This window comes from Piliocolobus tephrosceles, chromosome 15 (genome assembly GCF_002776525.5).
Source record: "Piliocolobus tephrosceles isolate RC106 chromosome 15, ASM277652v3, whole genome shotgun sequence".
NCBI lineage: Eukaryota > Metazoa > Chordata > Mammalia > Primates > Cercopithecidae > Piliocolobus > Piliocolobus tephrosceles.
The window spans coordinates 28191104-28214245 of NC_045448.1; the positions used below are offsets into that span (position 1 = coordinate 28191104).

At 42.1% G+C, this 23142-nt stretch overlaps 1 protein-coding gene across 4 annotated transcripts in view; it reads left to right on the forward strand.

The window, feature by feature from the left end:
• The window catches only part of BABAM2 (BRISC and BRCA1 A complex member 2), a 454732-nt gene that overhangs the window by 343073 nt on the left and 88517 nt on the right, over positions 1–23142 (forward strand). For all 4 annotated transcript variants that reach the window (XM_023217257.2, XM_023217259.2, XM_023217258.1 and 1 more), the window contains exons 8-10: positions 10129–10228; positions 14239–14309; positions 17852–17934. In XM_023217257.2, coding sequence (XP_023073025.1) covers positions 10129–10228; positions 14239–14309; positions 17852–17934 — 254 coding nt within the window. The remainder of the gene's footprint in view (positions 1–10128; positions 10229–14238; positions 14310–17851; positions 17935–23142) is intronic.

Below are 23142 nucleotides of genomic sequence, written 5' to 3' on the forward strand. Positions count from 1 at the left end.
GACTTCCGTATCTTTTTTTATATTAATTGGACTTTAATACTACAAATATTTATTAAGCTCCTGATATGCTTGGCATTATTCTTGCCAAGAATAATGAGGTTATAAAAGTGAACAAAACAGAGACAGATCCTCATTCTGGAGGAGCTTATATTCTAGTGAGGACTCATGGCGGGAGATGATGAATGAATACATGTAGAATGTCTTATGCCACGGAGAAAACAACATCACAGAAGACCAAGTACCAGAGACGGAAGGGGGCTATGTTAAATAGATGGTTCAGGAAGCTGACATTTGAGTAACACCTGAAGCAGATGAGGAAGCCCGCCCGCAGATGGCTGGGAAGAGAGTTCCAGGCAGAGGGAGCAGCAGGAGAACTGGGCCAGCACCCTGAGGTGGAAATCACCCCAGTTTATCCAGGGAGGTTTCAACCCCAATGAGAAGTTCTGGTAGGTTCTGAGCCCTGCTCTCAGTGAGTGCCTCTTAAGCCAGCCAGGCCGATTGACTATGGGGTGTGAGAGAAAGGAGTCAGCAATGATGGAAGTTTTTGGTCTGGGAACCAAGAGACAGAAGCTGCCATTCTCTGAGATGAGATGGATGTGGGAGCAGTAGGTTTCGGGGGCAGGTTTGCTTGGGAGCAGGTTAAGTTTGAGATGCATTTTTAACCTGTGGCAGTGGTGAGAGGGCAGTTGGCTATACAAGTTCTGAGTTCAAGAAAGGCCTGAGCCAGACAGATACATTTAGAATTTGTTAGTTTAAAGGAGAAATTTCAGCAGTGAACCTGGCTGAGATTCAATCTCAAAGCCCGGATTTTTTTTTTTTTTTTTTAATCTCCAGAACATCTCTCACTTTACAACTAAACAGAACTTTTATTTTTTTAACCTCACATTTTCTTTCCTTTGCAGTTCACCATTGGCATTGCATCAGGATCTATCCCTGTTCTTGCTTCCTCTCTAGGTAGATACCCCTTACCAGTAGGCACCCTGGGCAGCCTGAAATATGAAATATGCCTTTCTCAATGGGCAAAAAGCTGCTCAGTGCGGTCCAGGACGCACATTGAGATCCTGGCCTCGGATCCATTGCCCTGCCTTGTTAAGTAGTGTCTGTGTCCTCCTTACTTCCAGCCTCAGTTTTGATTTGACTGCTTCCTTGCTTTGCCTTCTGTTTACCTGAATATAACCACACTCATTTTACCCATGTATACTTCTAGCCGAAACCACCTTTTTTCTGGTTGTTTCCATAAATGTCTTATCTCCCATACTAGACCTTAAGAGCAGATCTGTGTTTTTCTTACCTACTTGTTGTCCACAGTGCAAGTAGTCACTGACCTGATGCCACGGGGATAGGAGGCACATTTTCATTGACCACACCCCTTCCCATTCCAGCCCTGGCTGTGCATCATTGCGTGAGGTCTAGAGCAGTATTTTTTCAAACTGTGGTGTATTTTTTCAAACTCCAACCTGCTGAATAAACCTAGTAAATTGCCTTCTTTGGGGTGGGATCTGGGTATCTGAGTTTTTAACAAGCCCTCCCATCCCCCCTCCAGATTATTCTTTTTTTTTTTTTTGAGACGGAGTCTCGCTCTGTTGCCCAGGCTGGAGTGCAGTGGCGCAATCTCGGCTCACTGCAAGCTCCGCCTCCAGGGTTCACGTGAGCCAGGAATCAAGATGCAACAAGAGAAAAAAAACTTTTCTTCCCCTTACCCTTTTTGTGTCTTGAGTGACTGGGCATCATTAGAAGTAGTTCATACCAACTCTTAGTAGAACAACATCTGCTAAGTCCATTATTGTTTTGAGGGGCTTACTTAAAATGCTTTTCCACATGCTAACAAAATCCTGATGGTGGACATCTGTTAAGATTACTGCCCCCTCAAAGGCTTGTTTGAGACATTAACAAACTTACAAAACGCATTTCTGAACAAAGACTTGGTTAGTGTTCATGCCATTAGACATACTCTGTTTGCAATTACAATAGTCTCATCTTTCATATTTTTTAAATGTAAAGTTATTTGCTTGCATTCCACCTTCTTTCTACTGGAAAGTGTCCATCAAGTCCTCTGGCCCTGAACTAATCACTTCAGTTCAGGTACCAAAGTAAGTTTAATAAATATTCCTGGAAACACCCTCAAGGACTTGGTCAGCCCAGGCATCTACTGAAACACCCAAGTCACATGTGGAACCAGATGTCATGGATGCAGATAAGGACATAGAAGTCACAAAAGTGATAACCAGAGACCTAAGAGTGGGGTAGATTTAGGTGAGAGAGACCCCACTGGGGTTCGATGCCTCTTTGTCATTCACCGCCTCTATGACCTTACAGAGGTTCTATAGCTTCTCTGAAGTTCCCGTGCTCTCATCTGTAAGATGGGATAACACTTCTCTCGGAGGTTGATATGAAGAATAGATGATATCATAGAGGAAAAGCACCTGATACGGGACATGATGCATTAGTGCTGAGTAAATGGAGTTATTATTCACTACTCTGTTCTGTGGAGAATTCATTTACCAACCAAATTCCTCTTAATGCCTCTTAAACTCTTTTCATTTATACTGTGCCTAATCAAAGAACAGCTGATCAAAAGTATCCATATAGTAGTAGGCTTTTTTTTTTTTTTTTTTTTTTTTTTTGAGACAGAGTCTCACTCTGTCACCCAGGCTGGAGTGCAGTGATGCAATCTCAACTCACTGCAACCTCTGCCTCCCAAGTTGAAGTGATTCTTCTGCCTCAACCTCCCAAGTAGCTGGGACTACAGGTGTGCACCACCACACACCTGGCTAGTTTTTGTATTTTTAGTAGAGACGGGGTTTCACCATGTTGGCCAGGCTGGTCTCAAACTCCTGATCTCAAGTGGTCCTCCTGCCTTGTCCTCCCAGAGTGCTGGGATTACAGGCGTGAGCCACTGTGCCCGGCCCATATTTTTAATTACTCTATTTAATAATGCCGTATTTTTTAAAGTTATTTAACTTAGCAGTTTCAACTTTTTTAGACTTTGCTCCAAGGAGGAATGTTTTCTGAGTGCTTAAGCATAGTTGTCATTGTCTCAACATTTCCATTTTTGTATGTCCCTTTAAAAGTGAGAAACAAGAAATGGAATACAGTACTCTCACAGAGTTCTTACTGACGGTATAAAGTGTGTTTAGTAGAAATATTACATTAGTCACAAATGTAATACAGCCAGGCCTGAATTGATGCTTCCATGAGCCTCTGATTCCGTGTGAATACCCATATTTTCTTCCACTGGTATACTTAACTCATCTTTCCGATCTCCTGTCTTATTTTCTTGTCCTATTGTACTCATTGAAATTTTCTCCATATTGAATTACACCCTGATTTTGTTTAACTGAAGGACTGACACTCTTGAGATGGCTCAAAGTTGAATCTGTAAAATGAGTTGAGAGCTAATAATAGGTCTAGAAAATGCTTTGCTAGAAAAAAAATTTAGCTACAAAACAAAACAAGGCCGGGCGTGATGGCTCACGCCTGTAATCCCAGCACTTTGGGAGGCCGAGGCAGCAGATCACTTGAGCCTAGGAGTTCGAGTCCAGCCTGGACAACATAGTGAAACTCCTTTCCTACTAAAAATACAAAAAAATTAGCCAGGCATGGTGGCACACATCTGTGATGCCAGCTACACGGGAGGCTGAGCTGGGAGGATCACCTGAGCCTGGGAAGTTGAGGCTGCAGTGAGCCGTGATCATCACCACATGACAACAGAGCAAGATCCTGTCTCAGGAAAAAAAAAAAAGAAGAAGAAAAGAAAATAAGAAAACAAAACTAGAGCCTCTCCTTAATTTAATATTTATGTTCTTCTGGGTTTTCAGAACTATGAATGATTTTTTTTTAGTCCCACCACGTTACTTTGTTGTGACATGTGATACCTCTAAGATGATAAAAAGTGAGATGGACAAGGTGATTAATTTTATGTATAAAAGCTTTGAAGACAATTTTAATCACTTATTCTACTATTTCAGTATATTAGTAGGGAGTCGACTTTTTAAAATTCTACTTCATCTTTCTGTGAAAGAATTCCTAATGAAAAAGGACATAGGCTTTGGAACCAGAAAGACCTGGGTTCAATCACACCTCTGCAACTTACTTGCTGGGTGATCTTGGATAAGATACTTAGACTCTTAGACGTCAGTTTCCTCATCTGTAAATGGGGCTAATTAGGTCTACTTGGCAGGGTCGTTGTGAGGTTTAGAGATCATGAAGTGCCCAGTAGAGTGTCTGGCAAAGGTGGGAACTCAATAAATAACAGTGAGTTGTTTCGTGGTAATGGCTCTCCTGGCAGGCCACCAGGAAACATAATCTGGTATTACAGAGTGCCCCAGATTCTTGAGGTCCCTGGCATTCCTCTACTTTGGAAGGACTTATCGTTGGTACCTTAGTCTTGTGTTCAGAATGGGAAACTCAAGTCCTTAGACATAGTTAGGCATACAGTTAGTGTTTGTTGAATTGGATTGAAGGCAGCACACATTGCCTTAGGATTTCTCTTAGCTTGGAGGCTACAGGCTGCTTGTTTCTATCATCCTGGATATTCCCCTTTCCATGCTTCAACTTCCAACAGCCCCTGAATCATATACTGTGGAGGAGGCAGCCAGGTCAACTTCCTCTCCCTCAGAACCCAATTCAGGGGCAAAAGCAGGATGCCAAGGCTGACCCAAATGTCTCTGACAATGCCTTGTCATGACCCTTGGACAGAGAAGACTTTTAGAGTAACGTCTCTCATAGAGTGCTTGGTGCTATTTTTGTGTTAATGTAACTCTAATGGGTACTCTGACCATTCTAATGCTTTGAGAGAGATGTCTTTTTTTTTTTTTTTTTTTTTAAGAGATAGAGCCCCACTCAGTCATCCAGGCTAGAGTGCAGTGGTGTAAGCATGGTACATTGCAACCTCCAACTCCTGGCCTCAAGTGATCCTCTTGCCTCAGGCTCCTGAGTAGCTGGGACTATAGGCACATACGATCATGCCTGCTAATTTTTAATTTGTTTAGAGATGGGATCTCGCTATGTTGCCCAGGCTGGTCTCAAACTCCTGGCCTGGAGCAGTCATCCTGCCTCAGTCTCCCAAAGTGCTGGGATTACAGGCCCAAGCCACTGTGCCTGGCCAGGTCTCTTTGAGAGTGGTGCTATCCCACTGAACTGATGAGAAAGTTGAGTAGAACTAAAGAAATAAAACTTGACAGAAGCAAGAATTATGATTGCGAATCACTAGCTCTTCTGATTTTCTCCAGTCTAAATTATGTTTTGCTCATTTTACTTGACCAGTAAGGTAAAACCCCACGTGGGAGGAAAGGGAGTTGCTGTTTCGTAATGGGTCAGAATCAAAACCCCATTGTCCCAAGTCAAGCTTTCAGACAGGCTGACTCCCTGCATTTTTCTATGTCAAAATAAAAACAATTTATTTATGCTATCACGTTGCAGCCAAGTTAAGTCTTCAGTGCAGTCATGCATTGCTTAATGGCCAGGACACGTTCTGAGAAATGTGTCGTTGAGGCAGTATTGTCATTGTGCAAACATCATAGAATGTACCAACCCAAACCTAGATAGACAGCCTACTACACGCCTAGGCTATCTGGTGAGCCTATTGCTTCTGGGCTACAGACGTACACAGCATGTTCCTGTACTGAATCCTATAGGCAATTGTAACACAATGGTAAGTATTTGTGTATCTAAACATATCTAAACATAGGAAAGGAACAGTAAGCATACGGTATTATAATCTTATGGGACCACTGTCACATATGGGGGTCCATCAATTAACTGAAATGTTGTGTGTGGCTCATGACTATATTAGAGATGTGATAATTTGCAGACAGACCGAAGTTCACAAAGGACTCTATGAGTTTCATTTGCATGGAAAAGACTAGTATTAATACATTCAGTATAGACAGTGAGCCCTGGAGTCTGCACAGGGTGAGTTTCCTGTTGTACATGCTCAGCCCAATATTTTTTGATTCATGAATATTAAAGAATTAGAGATCACAAGGCCTTACCACCATCTTGCACTCTCTAAAAACATAATGACCCTTTATTTCATGGCACTTGACTTAGTTTATTCAGCATGATCAGGGCAGCATTCAGGCTATAGCAAGCCTGTTAAATATTTACCCATGAGGCGGATATTTATACATGAATCAACAGCACTTATCAGTGTGCGACACTGGATGTAGATTTTGGACCCTTACAAGCTAAGAAACTACTGAGTTAAATAAAGGGTGAAATGACGTCCTTTAAAAAATAAACTCTCAGTTAAAACTATCTTTCATAGTGCCTAAAGTGCTTTACACTTGCTGAGGCTCACCCCGGACAGCCAACCAAGTCATTCAGAATCAGACCTGCCAGAGTGGTTGGTCCGTCACATTTGAGATCAAGTGAATCTGATTGTTTGATGGTTGGGGTGGGAGAGTACTGAGATATTAACAAAATTAAGAGGAGATCCTGCCTTGCTGCTGTGTGGGAAATTGTAAATGGAGATGAGCCGTACATCACAGTGTCTACTTTGGTGACAGTCTGAAGCCTCTAGGAGCCCCTCATCATACTGGGATGCTGGCCTGGCCCACTGATAGCCAGATCCGCTGTTTCTTTCCATCAGTGAGCCAGGCCTTGCTGCTGTGTGGGAAATAGTAAATGGAGATGAGCCGTACATCACAGTAGTCTTTCATAATTAAAAATCCCCCTCCTCTCAGGGAGGTAACATATATCAGCAGAAACAGCCTAGACTCTGGTGACAGGCAAACCTGTGTTCAGATCTTGGTTTTACCTCTGTCTAATTGTGTGAACCTAGGCAGTATTTTCTGTTCTCTGAGCCTCAATTTTTTCACATGTGAAATTACAGTGATACTTCCCATCTCTTTGAACTATGGAGAGCATTTAATTAGATAATATGATAAAGCACCTAGCAACATGTGTTAGTTCTTGGTAGTGACCAAAGCAGGGTGCAGACACATGGGCCTGGCAGCAGAACACCTTGCCTTTGGAGCTCTTCACACCTCTGCTTTTCTCCATCATTACAGGTAATTTTTGTCTAACGACTGTATTTCAGAATGGCACAATCCAAACAGACAGAGGGAGACAGTTTCAAGTTTAAAGGATTACTCAGACTGTTTTCCTTCCTTGTATATAATTTAATGACTGTAATATTTTATATAATTCAAAGCCTATTACTGTCAACTCCAGGGAAGTGTCCAAATTATTTTCTTTTTTGGAATTTTATTATGCCAAGGATTGTTCGTCTAAGTGAGCTATGAGTAGCTTGGATCTTGTCATTCTCTATGTTATACAGATATTCAACCAGTAGCTACAGGACATAAATATTGTATTTATTTTTCTTGCACTATGGATTATTTTTTTCTTAATCAGCTTTCTATCCTAATGAAATCATTAGAACCTTCTGGTTAGATGTGTGCCTTCTGTGTTATTTGAGCATACAAAAAGAGGAGACAAAAAGCCTTCCTCTGGTTTATAGGAAGTCACAGGAATTTTCGTAGCCGTCTTCAGAGTTTAGGCTAAATCTAATCTAATGCCTACTCTAAGTGTAGCAAAAGGAAATGATGGCCTTGCTGATTCTAGGCAGTTGCAGAATGCAGATGATTCATTAATGTCATACTTAGTCAAACACTGTCTAATAATTTTCTCAGCTGTCAGAGTTGTGCTTTTAGGTAACATCTGAGTAGAAAAAGTCAATATTGAATATTTCCACTCCACACTGACTTCCTTGTATCACTTGAGATTTTGTTCATTTAGACTTTTTATTTGCATGAGCAAACACAAAATTCATCTATTAATTTATTTTGAGATGGAGTCTCGCTTTTGTTGCCCGGGCTGGAGTGCGGTGGCACGATCTCGGCTCACTGCAGCCTCCACCTCCTTGGGTTCAAGCGATTCTCCTGCCTCAGCCTTCCGAGTAGCTGGGATTATAGAGGCCTGCCACTACGCTCAGCTATTTTTGTATTTTTAGTAGAGACAGGGTTTCACCATGTTGGCCAGGATGGTCTTGATCTCTTGACCTTGTGATCCACCCCCCTCGGCCTCCCAAAGTGCCGGGATTACGGGTATGAGCCACCATGCCCGGCCCCACTCAATTTATTTTTACCAGGAAAATTAATTTCAGAACTCTGTAGTCAATAGGGATAGAGGATGGGTTTGTAGTCCTTTTAGTAGTGTTTTATACATGTATATGCACATTCATATACATACTCCCTGTATCACAAACCCTACACTGAATCAAAGTGCCCTAAACGCTTTCTTGGTTTGTTTGTTTGTTTGTTTGTTGAGATGGGGTCTCACTCTGTCACCCAGGCTAGGGTACGGAGGCACGATCTTGGCTCGCTGCAACCTCTGCCTCCAGGCTCAAGTGATCCTCCCACCTCAGTTTCCTGAGTAGCTAAGGCTACAGATGTGCACCACCATGCCAGGCTAATTTTAAAAATTTTTGGTAGAGATGAAGTCTTCCTATGTTGTCCAAGCTGATCTCGAACTCCTGGACTCAAGTGATTTGCCAACCTCAGCCTCCCAAAGTGCTGGGATTATATTCATGAGCCACACTGCACCTGGCTGCCCTGAACGCTTTAGAAATGATTTTCTAGCCAGGCACGGTGGCTCACGCCTGTAATCCCAGCACTTTGGGAGGCCAAGGCAGGCGGATCACAAGGTCAGGAGATCAAGACCATCCTAGCTAACACGGTGAAACCCCGTCTCTCCTAAAAATGCAAAAAAAATCACCAGGCGTGGCGGCGGGCGCCTGTAGTCCCAGCTACTTGGGAGGCTGAGGCAGGAGAATAGCATGAACCCGGGAGGCAGAGCTTGCAGTGAGCCAAGATCGCGTCACTGCACTCCAGCCTGGGTGACTGAGTGAGACTGGGTCTCAAAAAAAAAAAGGAAAAAAAAAAAGAAATTATTTTCTAGGCAGTTATTGTCATACATTTTTCTTCCACTTACAACCTTGTAACTGTGGGGTCTTGGATAATAATCCAACATTATAAATAAATAATCACAACATTAAGAAGTAATCACAACATTAAGGGATTTTAGGGATTTTTAAAAATATCCCATCGTATTACAGAGAGGGTTTAGGGGACTTATAGAAGTATATGCATTAAAATGAAATTAAGAAAAGAAAAACAAACTAAGGCAAAAGGAAAGGGAGCATAGGAAAGAAGATGAAGTGAAGATTAAGGGTGATAAATGAAATGTATGCTTTAAAGTTCTGAACAATTTCTTTTAATAATTGTGTGCTGGTTAATTTAAAGTGAAAAAAAAGAATTTTTTTTTTTTTTTTCTTTTGAGACTGAGTCTCGCTGTATCACCCAGGCTGTAGTGCAGTGGTGTGATCTTGGCTCACTGCAACCTCCACCTCCCAGGTTCAAGCGATTCTCATGCCTCAGCCTCTTGAGTAGCTGGGATTACAGGTGCCCGCCACCACACGCCCAGCTAATCTTTGTATTTTTAGTAGAGACCGGGTTTCGTCATGTTGGCCAGACTGGTCTCGAACTCCTGACCTCAGGTGATCCCCCCACCTCAGCCTCCCAAAGTGCTGGGATTACAGTCGTGAGCCACCGTGCCGGGCTAGAAAAAAGGAATTTCTGAAAGATCTGGAAATTATTTCTGAATCAACATTGTATCTTACTACTTGGATCAGTGATTATTGACTGCACCTTCTTGTATAGCTTTAGAAATACAAGATAATGGCCGATAAGCTGTAGAATTAGTCTCTTGAGAACTCTGTTACAGTGTTGCAGCAATTCATTTTAGTTCAGTTTCAGTGTTCAGTGAATAACTTACCTGTGCCCAGCAAAGAACTGGGCATAATGAAGAGATGAAAGTGTATGTTTCAGTAATGCCTACAGCCCATTGGTGTTGGTAAGACATTTACGCATCCCATGCCAATCAAAATTTTCTAATTTGTACTGTTGCGTGTTATCAATGATGTATAATGCAAACATGCTAATTTATTAAAATGAATTGAAATACAGAAATGTAATCATAAAGTGAAGCCCATATACCCATCATCATTAACCTAGGCAGTCGGTGGCCAGACTTTGATGAGAGAAGCCGAGTCTGCTTGGGGGTAACACTTCTTAAGTTGCTTAAGCCCTAAGAGAAGTGTCCATTGTACTCTTGTCCTTTCAGCGCACTTGGAGGCTCCTCGGCTCTTCATATCCCAGCTTTTCCAGGAGGAGGATGTCTCATTGATTACGTTCCTCAAGTATGCCACCTGCTCACCAACAAGGTAAAAGCAAGTCCCCAACTCATCCCTCTTGTGAGATTTCTTCCTCCAGTCCACCACGTACCCAGAATCATCGTGCATGCTCCATCCTTCTCAGACCATCTGCTCAGTTTCAGCCTCTATCTGACACCTGCCCTTCCCACTGTGAATTACAGTTAATCTATTTCTCTCTCTGTTTCTTTGCCCTCCTTCTTCCTTTTCTAAGGATTCTGACCTCCTGTTCCAGTCTTATCTTCATCTCTTAACTTTATGTCTGGGATTTAAGTCATGTCTTTCTTGAATTTCCTTTACCCAGTTTTCGCCAGTTCTTGCACCTTCTTAAACTTTAAAACTTTGAAACCCCATTGCTTCCCAATTATCCAGTGCATACATGCATGCGTGTGTGCTTGTGCTTGTGCTTGGCAGTAGTTGATATCAGAGTAATTGTTTAAAACTGCCTTCATCTCTCTCTGCATTTCTGTACTTTACTTTTTAATAGTCAGCCTTTGATTCTTCTCGTCATACCTGGGAGCAGTTCACTAGTGTCCTGCGCCTAGGGGCAAGATTCCTGAATCAGCTGGTCTTTTTTTTTTTTTTGAGACGGAGTCTCACTCTGTCGCCCAGGCTGGAATGTAGTGGCATGATCTCGGCTCACCGCAATCTCCGCCTCCCGGGTTCAAGCGATTCTCCTGCCTCAGCCTCCTGAGTAGCTGGGATGACAGGCACCCTCCACCACACCTGGCTAATTTTTGTATTTTTAGTAGAGATGAGGGTTCACCATGTTGGCCAGGCTGGTCTCGAACTCCTGACCTTAGCCTCCCAAAGTGCTGGGATTACAGGTGTGAGCCACTGCGCCCAGCCAGTCAGCTGGTCTAATACTCAGTCAGATGACCTAAAGCTTCTCTTAGCTACATGAATGAGCCATTACATTAGCAAGTAGCTGAGTCTAATGGTTATTGTTAGATGTTTCCAAAAAGTGTAAGAATATACTTGTTAATGTCCAGCTAGTATATTTGGCTGAAAACTAGCGATACTGATACACAAGCAATGCTGACTCTCTTTCTTCTCCAACAGAGACTGTGACTCAGTTTGTTTAGTTGCCAGAGTGCAGTTTTCTTTGCTCCTGTTGACTTGTTCACATTGGCTTGGAAAAATAGATCTTTTGTTTGTCTCTTTCACTCAAAAGATAGCTCACTTCTATATAGAAAATAGTTTAAAAGTACAATAATCTTTCAAGAGCTTCAGTATTATTTTTCAAATGTCAGAGAAACTAAAATCTAGCAACTCCGCCGTCTGTGGGCCGGGCACAGATTCCAGGCTTTAACCCTCATGCAGGGGTTGCTTCTCATCAGACCACATTTCCCCAGCCTCTTGCCCTCCTGCAAAACTGATTGGAGGACAGAATTCTTATTTACATTCTGGGGCTTTGCACTGCCTTCAAATCTGTGTCCCAGAATTATAGAGAAAAATGCAAATTTGGTCTTCTAGAACGGAGAAGAAAAGCCTTTTTAAAGCTCTCCAATTGAGATTAATTTCTAGTCATACATTTTCCTCAAAAAAATTATAACACCGTTTTCCCAGAAATGTAAGAATCAGTCAATTTTTCTTATCTGGTTTCTTTCATTAATTTTACTTGTCTTTTGAAATTGGTGTTCTTCTGTTTGCTACAAATGAGGACAGTATGGGCTGCTTTTAGAAACAATCTCTTCAAATGAATTTCCATAATTATATTGGAATCTATCTTTATAGCCAGTTTTGTTGTGGGTTTCTGTTAAAATGGTTCTCTGTTTTTAAAATCAAGTATACAGAACTGTTTTCATCCCCTTTTTAAACAAAGCCACTTAAGCAAACTTATCATCTGCTTTTCTTTTCCCAAAATAACATTTCTGATCCTGCATAAAGCCTGCAAAGTAAGCACTGTTTTTATAAATTGACATAAACCCCTATTATATAAATTGAATTGTTTTACATTTAAAGGGTACAACATGGCTATCAGTACCAATTGTGTCAAGATTATTTCAAGCACTTTATCTTGAGCTTTTGTTAGCCGTGGAAACTCAGTGTGGCTATAGCCAATATAAACAATTTTGGGGGTCTCTCCTTCCCACTGTTTCTTCCAGCCATCGTGAGAACATTATAAGGAATGTGTTTTCATGTTAGAAGCTGGTGGGCAAATGACTAACTTTCAGATGCCTAGCTTGATGAGTGCACAATTTTTTTTATAGAAACTGTCATTGGGTGATAATGAGGAAATATAAAAAGGCAAAGCAAAATAAAATCTCCTATTGTAATACTCCTTATTCTGAATATTAGAATTTTAAAATGAGAGAAGCATTATTCTGCCTTTTTTAATAGGAGCTCAAGATAACCAAATAACCCCATTTGATGAGAGACAGCTCTTTACAGAGAATGTCAGCTGATATATGCAAAAGGAATGATGGGATTCAAAAATCATCATTTTGCAGTCCCTAGTGAAATCATTGATTCAGACAAGGATCTCCAATAAATACTAAAGCCATTAGGTGAAAGGTTGATGGGAAACGAGGTCTTCCCACGCCTCAGAGAGTAGGTCCGTAGACTGCTCACTGTGGCAGAGGGAGCATTCCCTTCCAGTGGAGTGGTCTGGCTATCGTCACCTTAGCCAAGTGATCAGGCCCAGTATCATCTAGGAAGTTTTCTTGCCAAAAACGTTCAAACTGGACCTAATCACCCTTTAGCTCTAATTTCTAATTTATTGGAAATGCAGAGAGTAAAGGAAAAAGGAAGAAAACAGAATTGAGACATTCCATAAGTCTACTAGCCCAATTTCTTTTCTTTTTTCCCTTTTTTTTTTTTTTTTTTTTAAAGAGATAAGGTCTTGCTCTTTTAAAGAGATGAGGTGGCCCAGGCTGGGGTGCAGTGGTGCCATCTAAGCTCAATGCAGCTTTGAACTCCTGAGCTCAAGCATTCCTCCTGCCTCAGCCTCCTGAGTAGCTAGGGCTATAAGTGCATATCACCATACCCAGCTAATTTCTTTTATTTTTTGTTGAGATGAGGTCTGGCTGTGTTGCTGAGGCTGGTCCTGAATTCCTGGTCTCAAGTAATCCTCCTGCCTCAGACTCCCAAAGTACTGGAATTACATGCGTGAGATTCCGCATCTGGACATAGCCCAATTTATTTGAAACATCACTGTCATACATGTGCATGCAGGCACACACACACACACACACACTCAAGGAGGTACTATTTATTATAGATTTAGAAACTTAAAAGACATTAAAAACAAATGGCTGATCCTTAATCATACATTGCTTTTTAAAAAACATTTTGGGCCAGACTCAATGGCTCACACCTGTAATCCTAGCATTTTGGGAGGCCGAGGCGGGCTGATCATCTGAAGTCAGGAGTTCGAGACCAGCCTGGCCAACATGAGGAAACCTCGTCTCTACTAAAAATACAAAAATTAGCAGGGCATAGTGGCGGACTCCTATAATCCCAGCTACTTGGGATGCTGAGGGAGGAGAATCACTTGAACCTGGGGAGGTAGAGGTTGCAGTGAGCTGAGATCGCGCCATTGCACTCCAGCCTGGGCAACAAGAGCAAGGCTCTGTCTCAAAAAAAAAAAAAAAAAAATATTTATTTTAATTCTTTTGAATTAAAAAAAAATGAAAATAAACATTTTGGGGGCAATTAGAAAATTTTGAAAATGGACTAGATGAATTCAGAGACTGATTGCTCAATTTGTTGGGTACGATAATGGTATTGTGGTTATGTAGAAGAAAGTTTTATTTTTTAGAGATGCATACTGAAATATTTAGGAGTGAACTGTCATGATGTCTCTCATTTCCTTTAAAGTGTTGATTGACAGGTTGATAGGCAGATGGATGGCTGGAGGAAGCAAGTAGGCACAGCAGTCATAGTTGTTGAATGTAGGTAGTGGGAACACCGGTGTTCACTTTACTATTCTTTCTGCTTCTCTGAATCTTTGTAATTTCTTATAATAAAGTGTTTAAAAGCTTCCCACTCTACTTCTCAGCTTTGGGTTTCTATTCCAGGTGCAGTACGTGATTCAAGGGTATCACAAAAGAAGAGAGTATATTGCTGCTTTCCTCAGTCACTTTGGCACGTAAGTTCTGCCCTGTTTGAACGATATACCAGTGATGCCCTCACTTGCTGATGACCTCAACATGGGGCTTGATTGAGAAAATAGCAATTACTTCTTACACTTCTTACACATGATGCTTTTTTTTTTTTTTTTTTTTTTGAGACAGAGTCTCGCTCTGTCACCCAGGCTGCTGGAATGTAGTGATACGATCTTGGCTCACTGCAACCTCCACTTCCCGAGTTCAAGCGATTCTCCTGCCTCAGTCTCCTGAGTAGCTGGGATTATAGGCATGGGCCACCACGCTGGGTAATTTTTGTATTTTTAGTAGAGATGGGGTTTCACCATGTTGTCTAGACTGGTCTCAAATTCCTGACCTCGTGATCCGCCTACCTCAGCCTCCCAAAGTGCTGGGATTACAGGTGTGAGCCACCACACCCAGCCTCACATGATACCTTTTTAATGCTACTTTGATCCTTTTTAGTATGCTGTTTATACCAAAGCTCCCAGGATCCCTTTTTTTTCCCCCCTTCTGTATTCTTTGGCAAATAGTAGAATCAAATATCTTCCCTAGAGCAGCAGCCTGGACAGCCCTGAACACAACAGTAGTAATGGTGGTGACAGTCACTTGTTGTAGCACTCTCTACAATGGGCATAGCACTTTTTACCTCCGGGCCCTCACAGTAGCCATGGGGTGAACCAGGCAGGCATCACTGACACATTTAGTGGAAGAAGCTCTGAAATTGTGGTAAGTTCAGTAACCCATGGAAGTCACACCCCTAGAAGAAGTGGAGCCAGGGCAGGAACCCCATTTCCCCAGGACTCAGGCCTCCTGATGGGACTCCACTGCCAACAGTGCCACACAGATCTGGGGAGGAAATCCAGCATTCGATGCAAAAGCTGTGGCTCGCACTCGAGGTTAGGAGTTGAAAGCAAGCACCGAGAGAGGAGAAGGAAGCCTGTGACACCATGGGCGCCTCTGGCTGCTCCATCCCTGTGCCTTTGCCCTTTCCTTTGGCTGCCTGTGGCCATGCTGCCCTGCAGCCCTGTTTCCTTAAGTCAGTCAGAGGCCCGATCAAGCTTCTCCTTGGGCTTTGCTCAGTGGGACAGGGAATGCGTTTTCCTCACGATCTTTAGAAGGTGGAACATTCTACTCATTGTGGGGAACTAGGCACTAAGGGTTTTAGAGGTCTGATGATAGCCCACCTTATTCCACAGAAGGCTTATAAATATATAAATATATCTAGTAATACAAAATTAAAATTTTAAATAAGGAAATTAGGATAAAAGGAAATTAGGAATAGGGAAGAGAAGATGAAACCAAGAAAATGATTTGTCACCCTCTGGGATATAAGAAAATTTCTGACTCCTCAAACCAGTTTTAAGACATTTTTCTCATTCCCATAATGGAATTTTTCATGTCTCCAAAATAGAAGTGTCAATAACCAAACAGTATGACTGTCTCTCACACGAGTCTTTAATACTTAAGATTTTTTTCAGCTTTGTTTGTGAACATTTTGAGAAAGTACTTTTGATACAAATAGTGGTTAACAAATAATACCATTGATCTTCTTATTTTTAAGTAAGATTATCTTTAGTATATATAATTGAACATGAAGAAGCTAGCACAGTGGCCTCCAAAATGGAATACACACACCGCAAAAGTTACACAGCTCACTCTATTGGAGTACAAGAAAAATATGAAAACTACATTTATATTTGCTTTCAAATCTCACTTTTTAAATATACTTTTTTCTGTATGTTTTATTATGCATGTAGTACAGTAATATGCTAAAATGGATTACATGCTTGTCTTTGCCTGTGGGATGCAAGATCTGAAAAGTATTGATATCAGCACTATAACGTTATTGGGCTAATTATAAATTCATAGAGAGGCCAGGCACAGTGGCTCACGCCTGTAATCCCAGCACTTTGGGAGGCCAAGGTGGACGGATCACCTGAGGTCAGGAGTTCGAGACTAGCCTGGCCAACATGGCAAAACCCTGTCTCTACTAAAAAATACAAAACTTAGGCTAGGCGCGGTGGCTCACGCTTCTAATCCCAGCACTTTGGGAGGCCGAGGTGGGTGGATCATGAGGTCAGGAGTTTGAGACCAGCCTGGCCAACACAGTGAAACCCTCTCTCTACTGAAAATACAAAAATTAGCTGGGCTTGGTGGTAGGCACCTATAATCCCAGCTACTTGGGAGGCTGAGGCAGGAGAATCACTTGAACCCGGGAGATGGAGGTTGCAGAAAGCCGAGATCATGCCACTGCACTCCAGCCTGGGCAACAGAGCTAGACTCCGTCTCAAAAAAATTAAAAAATTAAAAAAAAATTAGCCAGGCATAGTGGCAGGCGCCTGTAATCCCAGCTATTCGGGAGGCTAAGGCAGGAGAATTACCTGAACCTGGCAGGCGGAGGTTGCAGTGAGCCAAGATTGCAGCACTGCACTCCAGCCTGGGCAATAGGTTGAGACTCTGTCTCAAAAATAAATAAATAAATAAATAAATAAATTCATAGAAATATAAACTAAAGAATTATCAACTTAAGATCGGAATGATATACCAACCATTTTTTAGCAGATCACTTACCCTTCAGTATCTTAGTTCTTTTACCTTTACAAGGAGTGTAACTGTTCCTTCCAACTTAAACTGGGAAGGCATCAATATCAGTGATCTGATTGGCCTGGTTTGGTCAGGGATATCGCATCTCTACGGATATCAGAGTCCTCCTTGTATGGATGAGAAAGAAAATTATATCTGTCCTTAGCGTGGTTAGTATTGTCCCATTATGGCGACATCCTCCAGGTGCTCAGCTCTTAAGGGAAATGGATGAGGTGAGCCTACAGAATTGCACCTGGCTCCTTCAGAGGTCAGGGGATATTCTCTTTTGACACATGAAATATGCGTCTCCCTTCCTGAATCCGGCATTCACCCATCTAATGTTGCTATTTTGCCTTGAACCCAGTGGGGAGGACAGGGGAACACAGTGAAAGGGGACACAGTTGTCTGGTGTGATTACCCTAACCCAACTCAAGAAGAAAAGTAATATATAATACTGAATTTACTAATACTGTCATTGCATATTACTGTGTAGTGCTCAGTGAAAGTCAGACTTAACAATCACTGTACAGGTAGTATGCTGACATTTGGCATTATAGTGTCATTGCTGACTTGATTTCTTAATATGTCCTTCTACTCATAATTAATAACTAACATTTGTGTAGTATTTTATGATTTATCTTATTTGTTTTTCACAACCCTGTAATGAATTTTGCAAATATTTTTATGCTTGTTTTGTAGGTAAGGAAACTAAGGCTGCAAAGGTTAAGTGATTTGCCTGAGGTCATAGTAGATAGTCAGTGGCAAAGCTGTGACTTAAACCCAGATGCTGTCATTCCAAACCCCAGACCCTTCCTGCTTTAATCCTCACTTGCCTTAAACCCGTCTCAGAGTCAATAACCTTGACTTCACGAATATATTCTTTACTTGGTTTTATTGCTTTTATACCTTATTTTTATGAGGGTTTTTTTTGTGTGTGTGTGTGTGTGTTTTTATTACTTAGAGGTGTCGTGGAATATGATGCAGAAGGCTTTACAAAACTCACTCTGCTGCTGATGTGGAAAGATTTTTGTTTTCTTGTACACAGTGAGTATACTTTTGCTGTCAGCATGTCAGCATACATTTTTAAATGTCGGAAACCACATGTAATAATCAGTGCTAGAACCTTTTGTGTCCTGTCTCAGTTCTTTTACTGTAGCATATATATATTTATTGTGGGATATTAAAGAGAAAATATCTCTAGACCAGTGGTTCTCAACCACTGGAGTAATTTTGCACCTCAGGGGATGTTTGGCAATGTCTGGAGACGTTTTTGATTGTTATGACTGAGGGGGTGGGGATTTGCTACTGGCATCTAATGGGTAGAGGTCAGCGATGCAGCTAAACATTCTACAATGCACAGGACAGCCCCTCACAAAAAAAAAAAAAAAAAATTATTGAACGCAAAATGTCAGTATTGCCAAGCTAGAGAAACCCTACCCTAAACAGATTTCTGTTTCACATTGTGTTTTCAGTATCAGGCCTCAAGACTTTTGGGATTATTAGAAACATACCTGCTGTGACCATTATCATCCTATTCAATGAAAAGTCTGCAACTTTGATAAAATGTAATACATAACTTAAAGATGGGGCAATGTTTTCATGCATCCCAAACATCATTTCTTCATGTTCTTCTGCATAGTAGGCATACTTAATGGTTGTTGTCACATATTAATCCATCAATCCGTAAGCATCGACCCAGCTTTCTCTTGATAGATAATTTAGAGTCTTTTTGTTTCCTAATTATGTGAGAACCAGTGACCCATGGAGTCAGGTTCGAGTTGCAAGTCAACTGAGACCTTCATTCTGTAGTAATTTGGTACGTACAATGTTCAGTCTTCAGGCCAAGGCAAAGGAGCCAGCTTTCCCAGCTCCAGTTAGAGAAAAGCAGTGGGTTTGAATTGACTTCACTCAAACCCATGGCTTTTAGAACTGACCCTATGCCTCAATAAACTACTGCAGGAGGAATAACTTCAGCTGTATTTAGCCAAAGGCATCAGACAGTATAAAGATACAGACTTCAAGGGATTTTTCTTCTGCAGCAGATTTACCTTCTTCCTTGTGATTTGCTTTGGTTAAAATAGTTCTTCAGTTCATTTTTCTACCTGATTGCGCACCAATAGATAGTAAGGGAAGAAACCAATAAAACATCCATGGTGGCAGGAAGAAGAAGACTTCTAAGTAAAACCTTATCTTGGTAAAATTCACATGGAGATCATTGAGCGCAGGCCACAGTTTTAAGGAGATGGGCCCCTCTGCCTTTAGGTGTTGCCCAACAACCACCACTTTTCAAGCTGTCATGCACCTTGTCACCACCGTAACCTACAGTGTGGGGCCGGGTCAGGAGGAAGCCCCGCAATCAAGGCCTCCTGGCAGTCTCCTCTTTGCTCACTGTCTTCGATGGCCCTGCTAATCTGAGCCAAACACTGGTACTGCAGCCACCACTTTTGATTCTGACCTTATATATCCATGCTTTGGTTTGGCATTCTGAGGCTTAATTCCTTTGTGAAATCTCACTTCCTATTTGCTGTATTCACTTTACCTTACCACCTTGGTCCCAGTGATTCTTTCTCTAACCTGATGACCCAGCGGCAGATCTTGATTGCTTCCTTAATTTATTAATATCTCTTGTGACTTGGGAAAGTTGTCTGGTGTGGTTATCCTAACCCAGCTCAAGAGGGACCTGGGCCTTACCTCAAATGATGGTGGTGACGGTCTCATGCCTCCTGAGTGGCTGTGGACAACTCCATCACAGCAGGACAATTGCAAACACTAAGATGAATGCTTCAATCAGTTCCTTCATCTCAAAGTGACATAATAGCCCAAGACTTTTTCCTGAATCTTTGGTCTCCTAGCCGTGGTTGTACTTTCTGTTGATGTCAGATCATATCAGAATAAGGGGGAAAATATATTTCATGGCATTGCTCAGTTATAACCTATGTTTTCCACATGCAGCTCAAAGATGACTATTCTGGTGGTTGCTAGCAAGAAGAAATTGTCACTTGCAATGATGGTCAGGATAAAAGAACATTCACCTCTCAGCTCCTGCCAACTCTTTTGTCAGTACATTCAGTATTGTAGCTATTGCTGTTGCTTTTGAAGGTCTATTCCCCACAGAATATTTTCTCCTTGGTACCATGTGTTCAGTATTTCTTGCAGCTCCTTCTCCGCCTTTCTATCTTAGCTTTTCCAAATCAGACATGCAGAATTGAGTCCCAAAGTCATCTTTTCATTTCATTTTGAATTACCTTCTTCAGAAACATAGAACCCCCAGGCACTCGTTAGAACAGCTACCCAGAACCTTGGGAGTTGTTTAATTGACTTTTTCTAAAGTGTTTCCTGGGGCTCTTATTCCTGTTCTCCCCCGGCTGTTTGGTCACTGTCTCCTAGCATCACTGCCACACTCTTGGCTCTTCTGGCAGATAAGACCCTGCCTGTGAATCAAGGAACTTTGATGCTGTTTCCTGCTCCATCACTCACTCGCAGCCTGTCTTTAAATAAATTATTTTCGCCCATTTCCTTTTTTCTTATCTAAAATATAGGACTTGCTACCTCAGAGTGAAGCTTGGTTAGATAATGTGTTTTACTTAGTCATGCAGTTAAACATCTGACACTTACCTTCCTTTGGAAGCATCTGCTGGCTTGGTTACAATGCCCAAGGGACCACTTGTTCCTTTTTTTCCTTTCCATGAAGTTGGGGAGGGGAATATGAGGTGGCAGAGACTTAACAAAGAACATGGCAGTGAATTATTCTGAGATCTCAAGAGGTGAAAAGGAGGAAGGAAGTGCCTGGAAATAGAGCCATTCCCCTGTGGCTGCCTCTACTGCTTCATGGAGGTTGAAGACCCAGCAGGACATGAAATATCATCTCTGTTCTCCCCTTCCTCCCTATTCTCCCCCGGGCCCAGGAAGATTGCTATTGATAGGACAGCTCCTGGCAATAATTATGTGCATTTTGCATGCTAGAGGAAAGAGGCACTTCTCTTGAGACAGACAGCTCTGACCTCAGACTTTGCCAGAGTTTGAAAAAGCAGATTGCCTTAAGGAAAAGCATCGCACAGATTCTGGGATCTCTCAGGAGGTACAGCAACATCCTAGCATTCTGGCAGTTCCAGGAGTGGGGACTGTGGCCATGACTGTGTCCACGGAGCATTTCCATCCACTTATTCCTTCCTTACATCATTCATTTTCAGCATGTCTCAAATCTTGGAACTGTAGCAGGATCAGAAACTTGCTCCCATCCAGAAACTATTTTTAGGAAACTTTCCTGGCCATCATCTAAGAATTTTTCATAGCAGTTATATAGGCAATTCCATATTTGCCAAATTATGCTTACCTCGGGAGGTAGATGTTACCTTTAGGCTAGTAGCTTTTGTTTATTTTCTTTTTTTCTTTGAGACGGATTTTTTCTCTTGTTGCCCAGGCTGGAGTGGAATGGCGAGATCTGGGCTCACTGCAACCTCTGTCTCCCGAGTTCAAGCAATTCTCCTGCCTCAGCCTCCCGAGTAGCTGTGATTACAGGCATGCGCCACCAAGCCTGGCTAATTTTGTAATTTTAGTAGAGACGAGGTTTCTCCATGTTGGCCAGGATGGTCTCAAACTCCTGACCTCAGATGATCCACCTGCCTCGGCCTCCCAAAGTGCTGGGATTACAGGCGTGAGCCACTGCACCTGATCCGCTAGTTAGCTTTTCAGAATGTAGCATGGGAAGAGAACCAGATAGCAAGGTGAAGTAACAGAACAAAAAAAATGCTCTGGGGAAAAACTACATGATTTTTTCCGTGGGTCCCAGTCAGCTGCACTGTAAGTAGACACACGAGGAGGCAGCTGTCTGTGGGAGCAGAGTAGCTGCTTGGAAGGGGAGACAATTGAGTGTTGAGATTTGTGACTGTATGACAAGCTGTCTTTTTACATTACCTACACATCTTTGGTAAATGACCCTTTGAGTCATTCAGCCTGGACTGTAGGCCTTGTCTCCCTGGTAAAATTCCTGTTAGACCAAATTTGACCACTTTTTTCTCTTGTTTTCCTCTACCTCCAACTTAACTGAGTTCTGAGTTTACTAAGAACCTACTGCGTGCTCAGTACTATGCAAGGTATTAGGGGATATAAGTACATAACTCAGAGTTGACCTTAAGATACTTACAGTAACATAGCACAGAAATTGGAAAACTACAGCCTGCGGGCCAAATCCCATGTCAGCCTGTTTTTATAGGGCCCTTGAGCTAAGGATAGCTTTTTTTTTTAAACAGCGTCTCACTCTGTCACCCAGGCTGGAGTGCAGTAGTGTGATCTTGGCCCACTGCAGCCTCTGCCACCTGAGTTCAAGCGATTCTTCTGCCTCAGCCTCCCAAGTAGCTGGGACTACAGGCATGCGCCACCAAGCCCGGCTAATTTTTGTATTTTTAGTAGAGATGGAGTTTCACCATGTTACCCAGGCTGATCTTGAACTCCTGGCCTCAAGCAGTCCACCCACCTAGGCCTCCCAAAGTGCTGGGATTATAGGCGTGCGCCACTGCGCCCTGCCCTAAGGGTAGCTTTTACATTTTAAAGGGATTGTTAGAAAACACAAGCAGAAGAATATGCAGCAGAGACAGTGTATGGTTTGGAAGGCCTAAAATATTTGACCCTTCACAGAAGTTTGCCAACTTCTTGTCTAGTTGATGAGAAAAAAGATTAGATCAAGGTGAAGTACAATGGTAGGCATTTTTAAAACAAATATTTTATGACTTGTCTACTTTATGCAAGACACAGTTATATGAGAGCCTCATGTGTTACATGTCTCGCTCTGGAGGAGGTCTTTTTTCTCCCTCTCTGGAGCGCAGTGGTGCAGTCAGGGCTCACTGTAGCCTCAACTTCCTGCGCTCAGGTGATCCTCCCACCTCGGCCTCCCAAGTAGCTGAAACTATACATATGCGCCAACACACCCAGCTAATTTTATATAGGGACGAGGTTTTGCTGTTTCTCAGGCTGGTCTCAAACATCTGGGGCTCAAGGGATCCACCTGCCTCAGCCTCCCAAAGTGATGGGATTACAGGCATGAGCCACCACACCCAGCTTCTTTTCTTTGTTAATGAAGTCTAATGAGAGAAACAGACAATAAAGATGTAAACCTAACAAATATATAAATTCAGACAGTGACAAATAGCATGATGGAACAAAGTAAAAGGCTATGAACAGAGGATAAGAAGGAGTTGCTGTGACGATGGTAGGGAAGACCTCCTATAGAAGGTGACATTTCAGTTGAGACCTTAG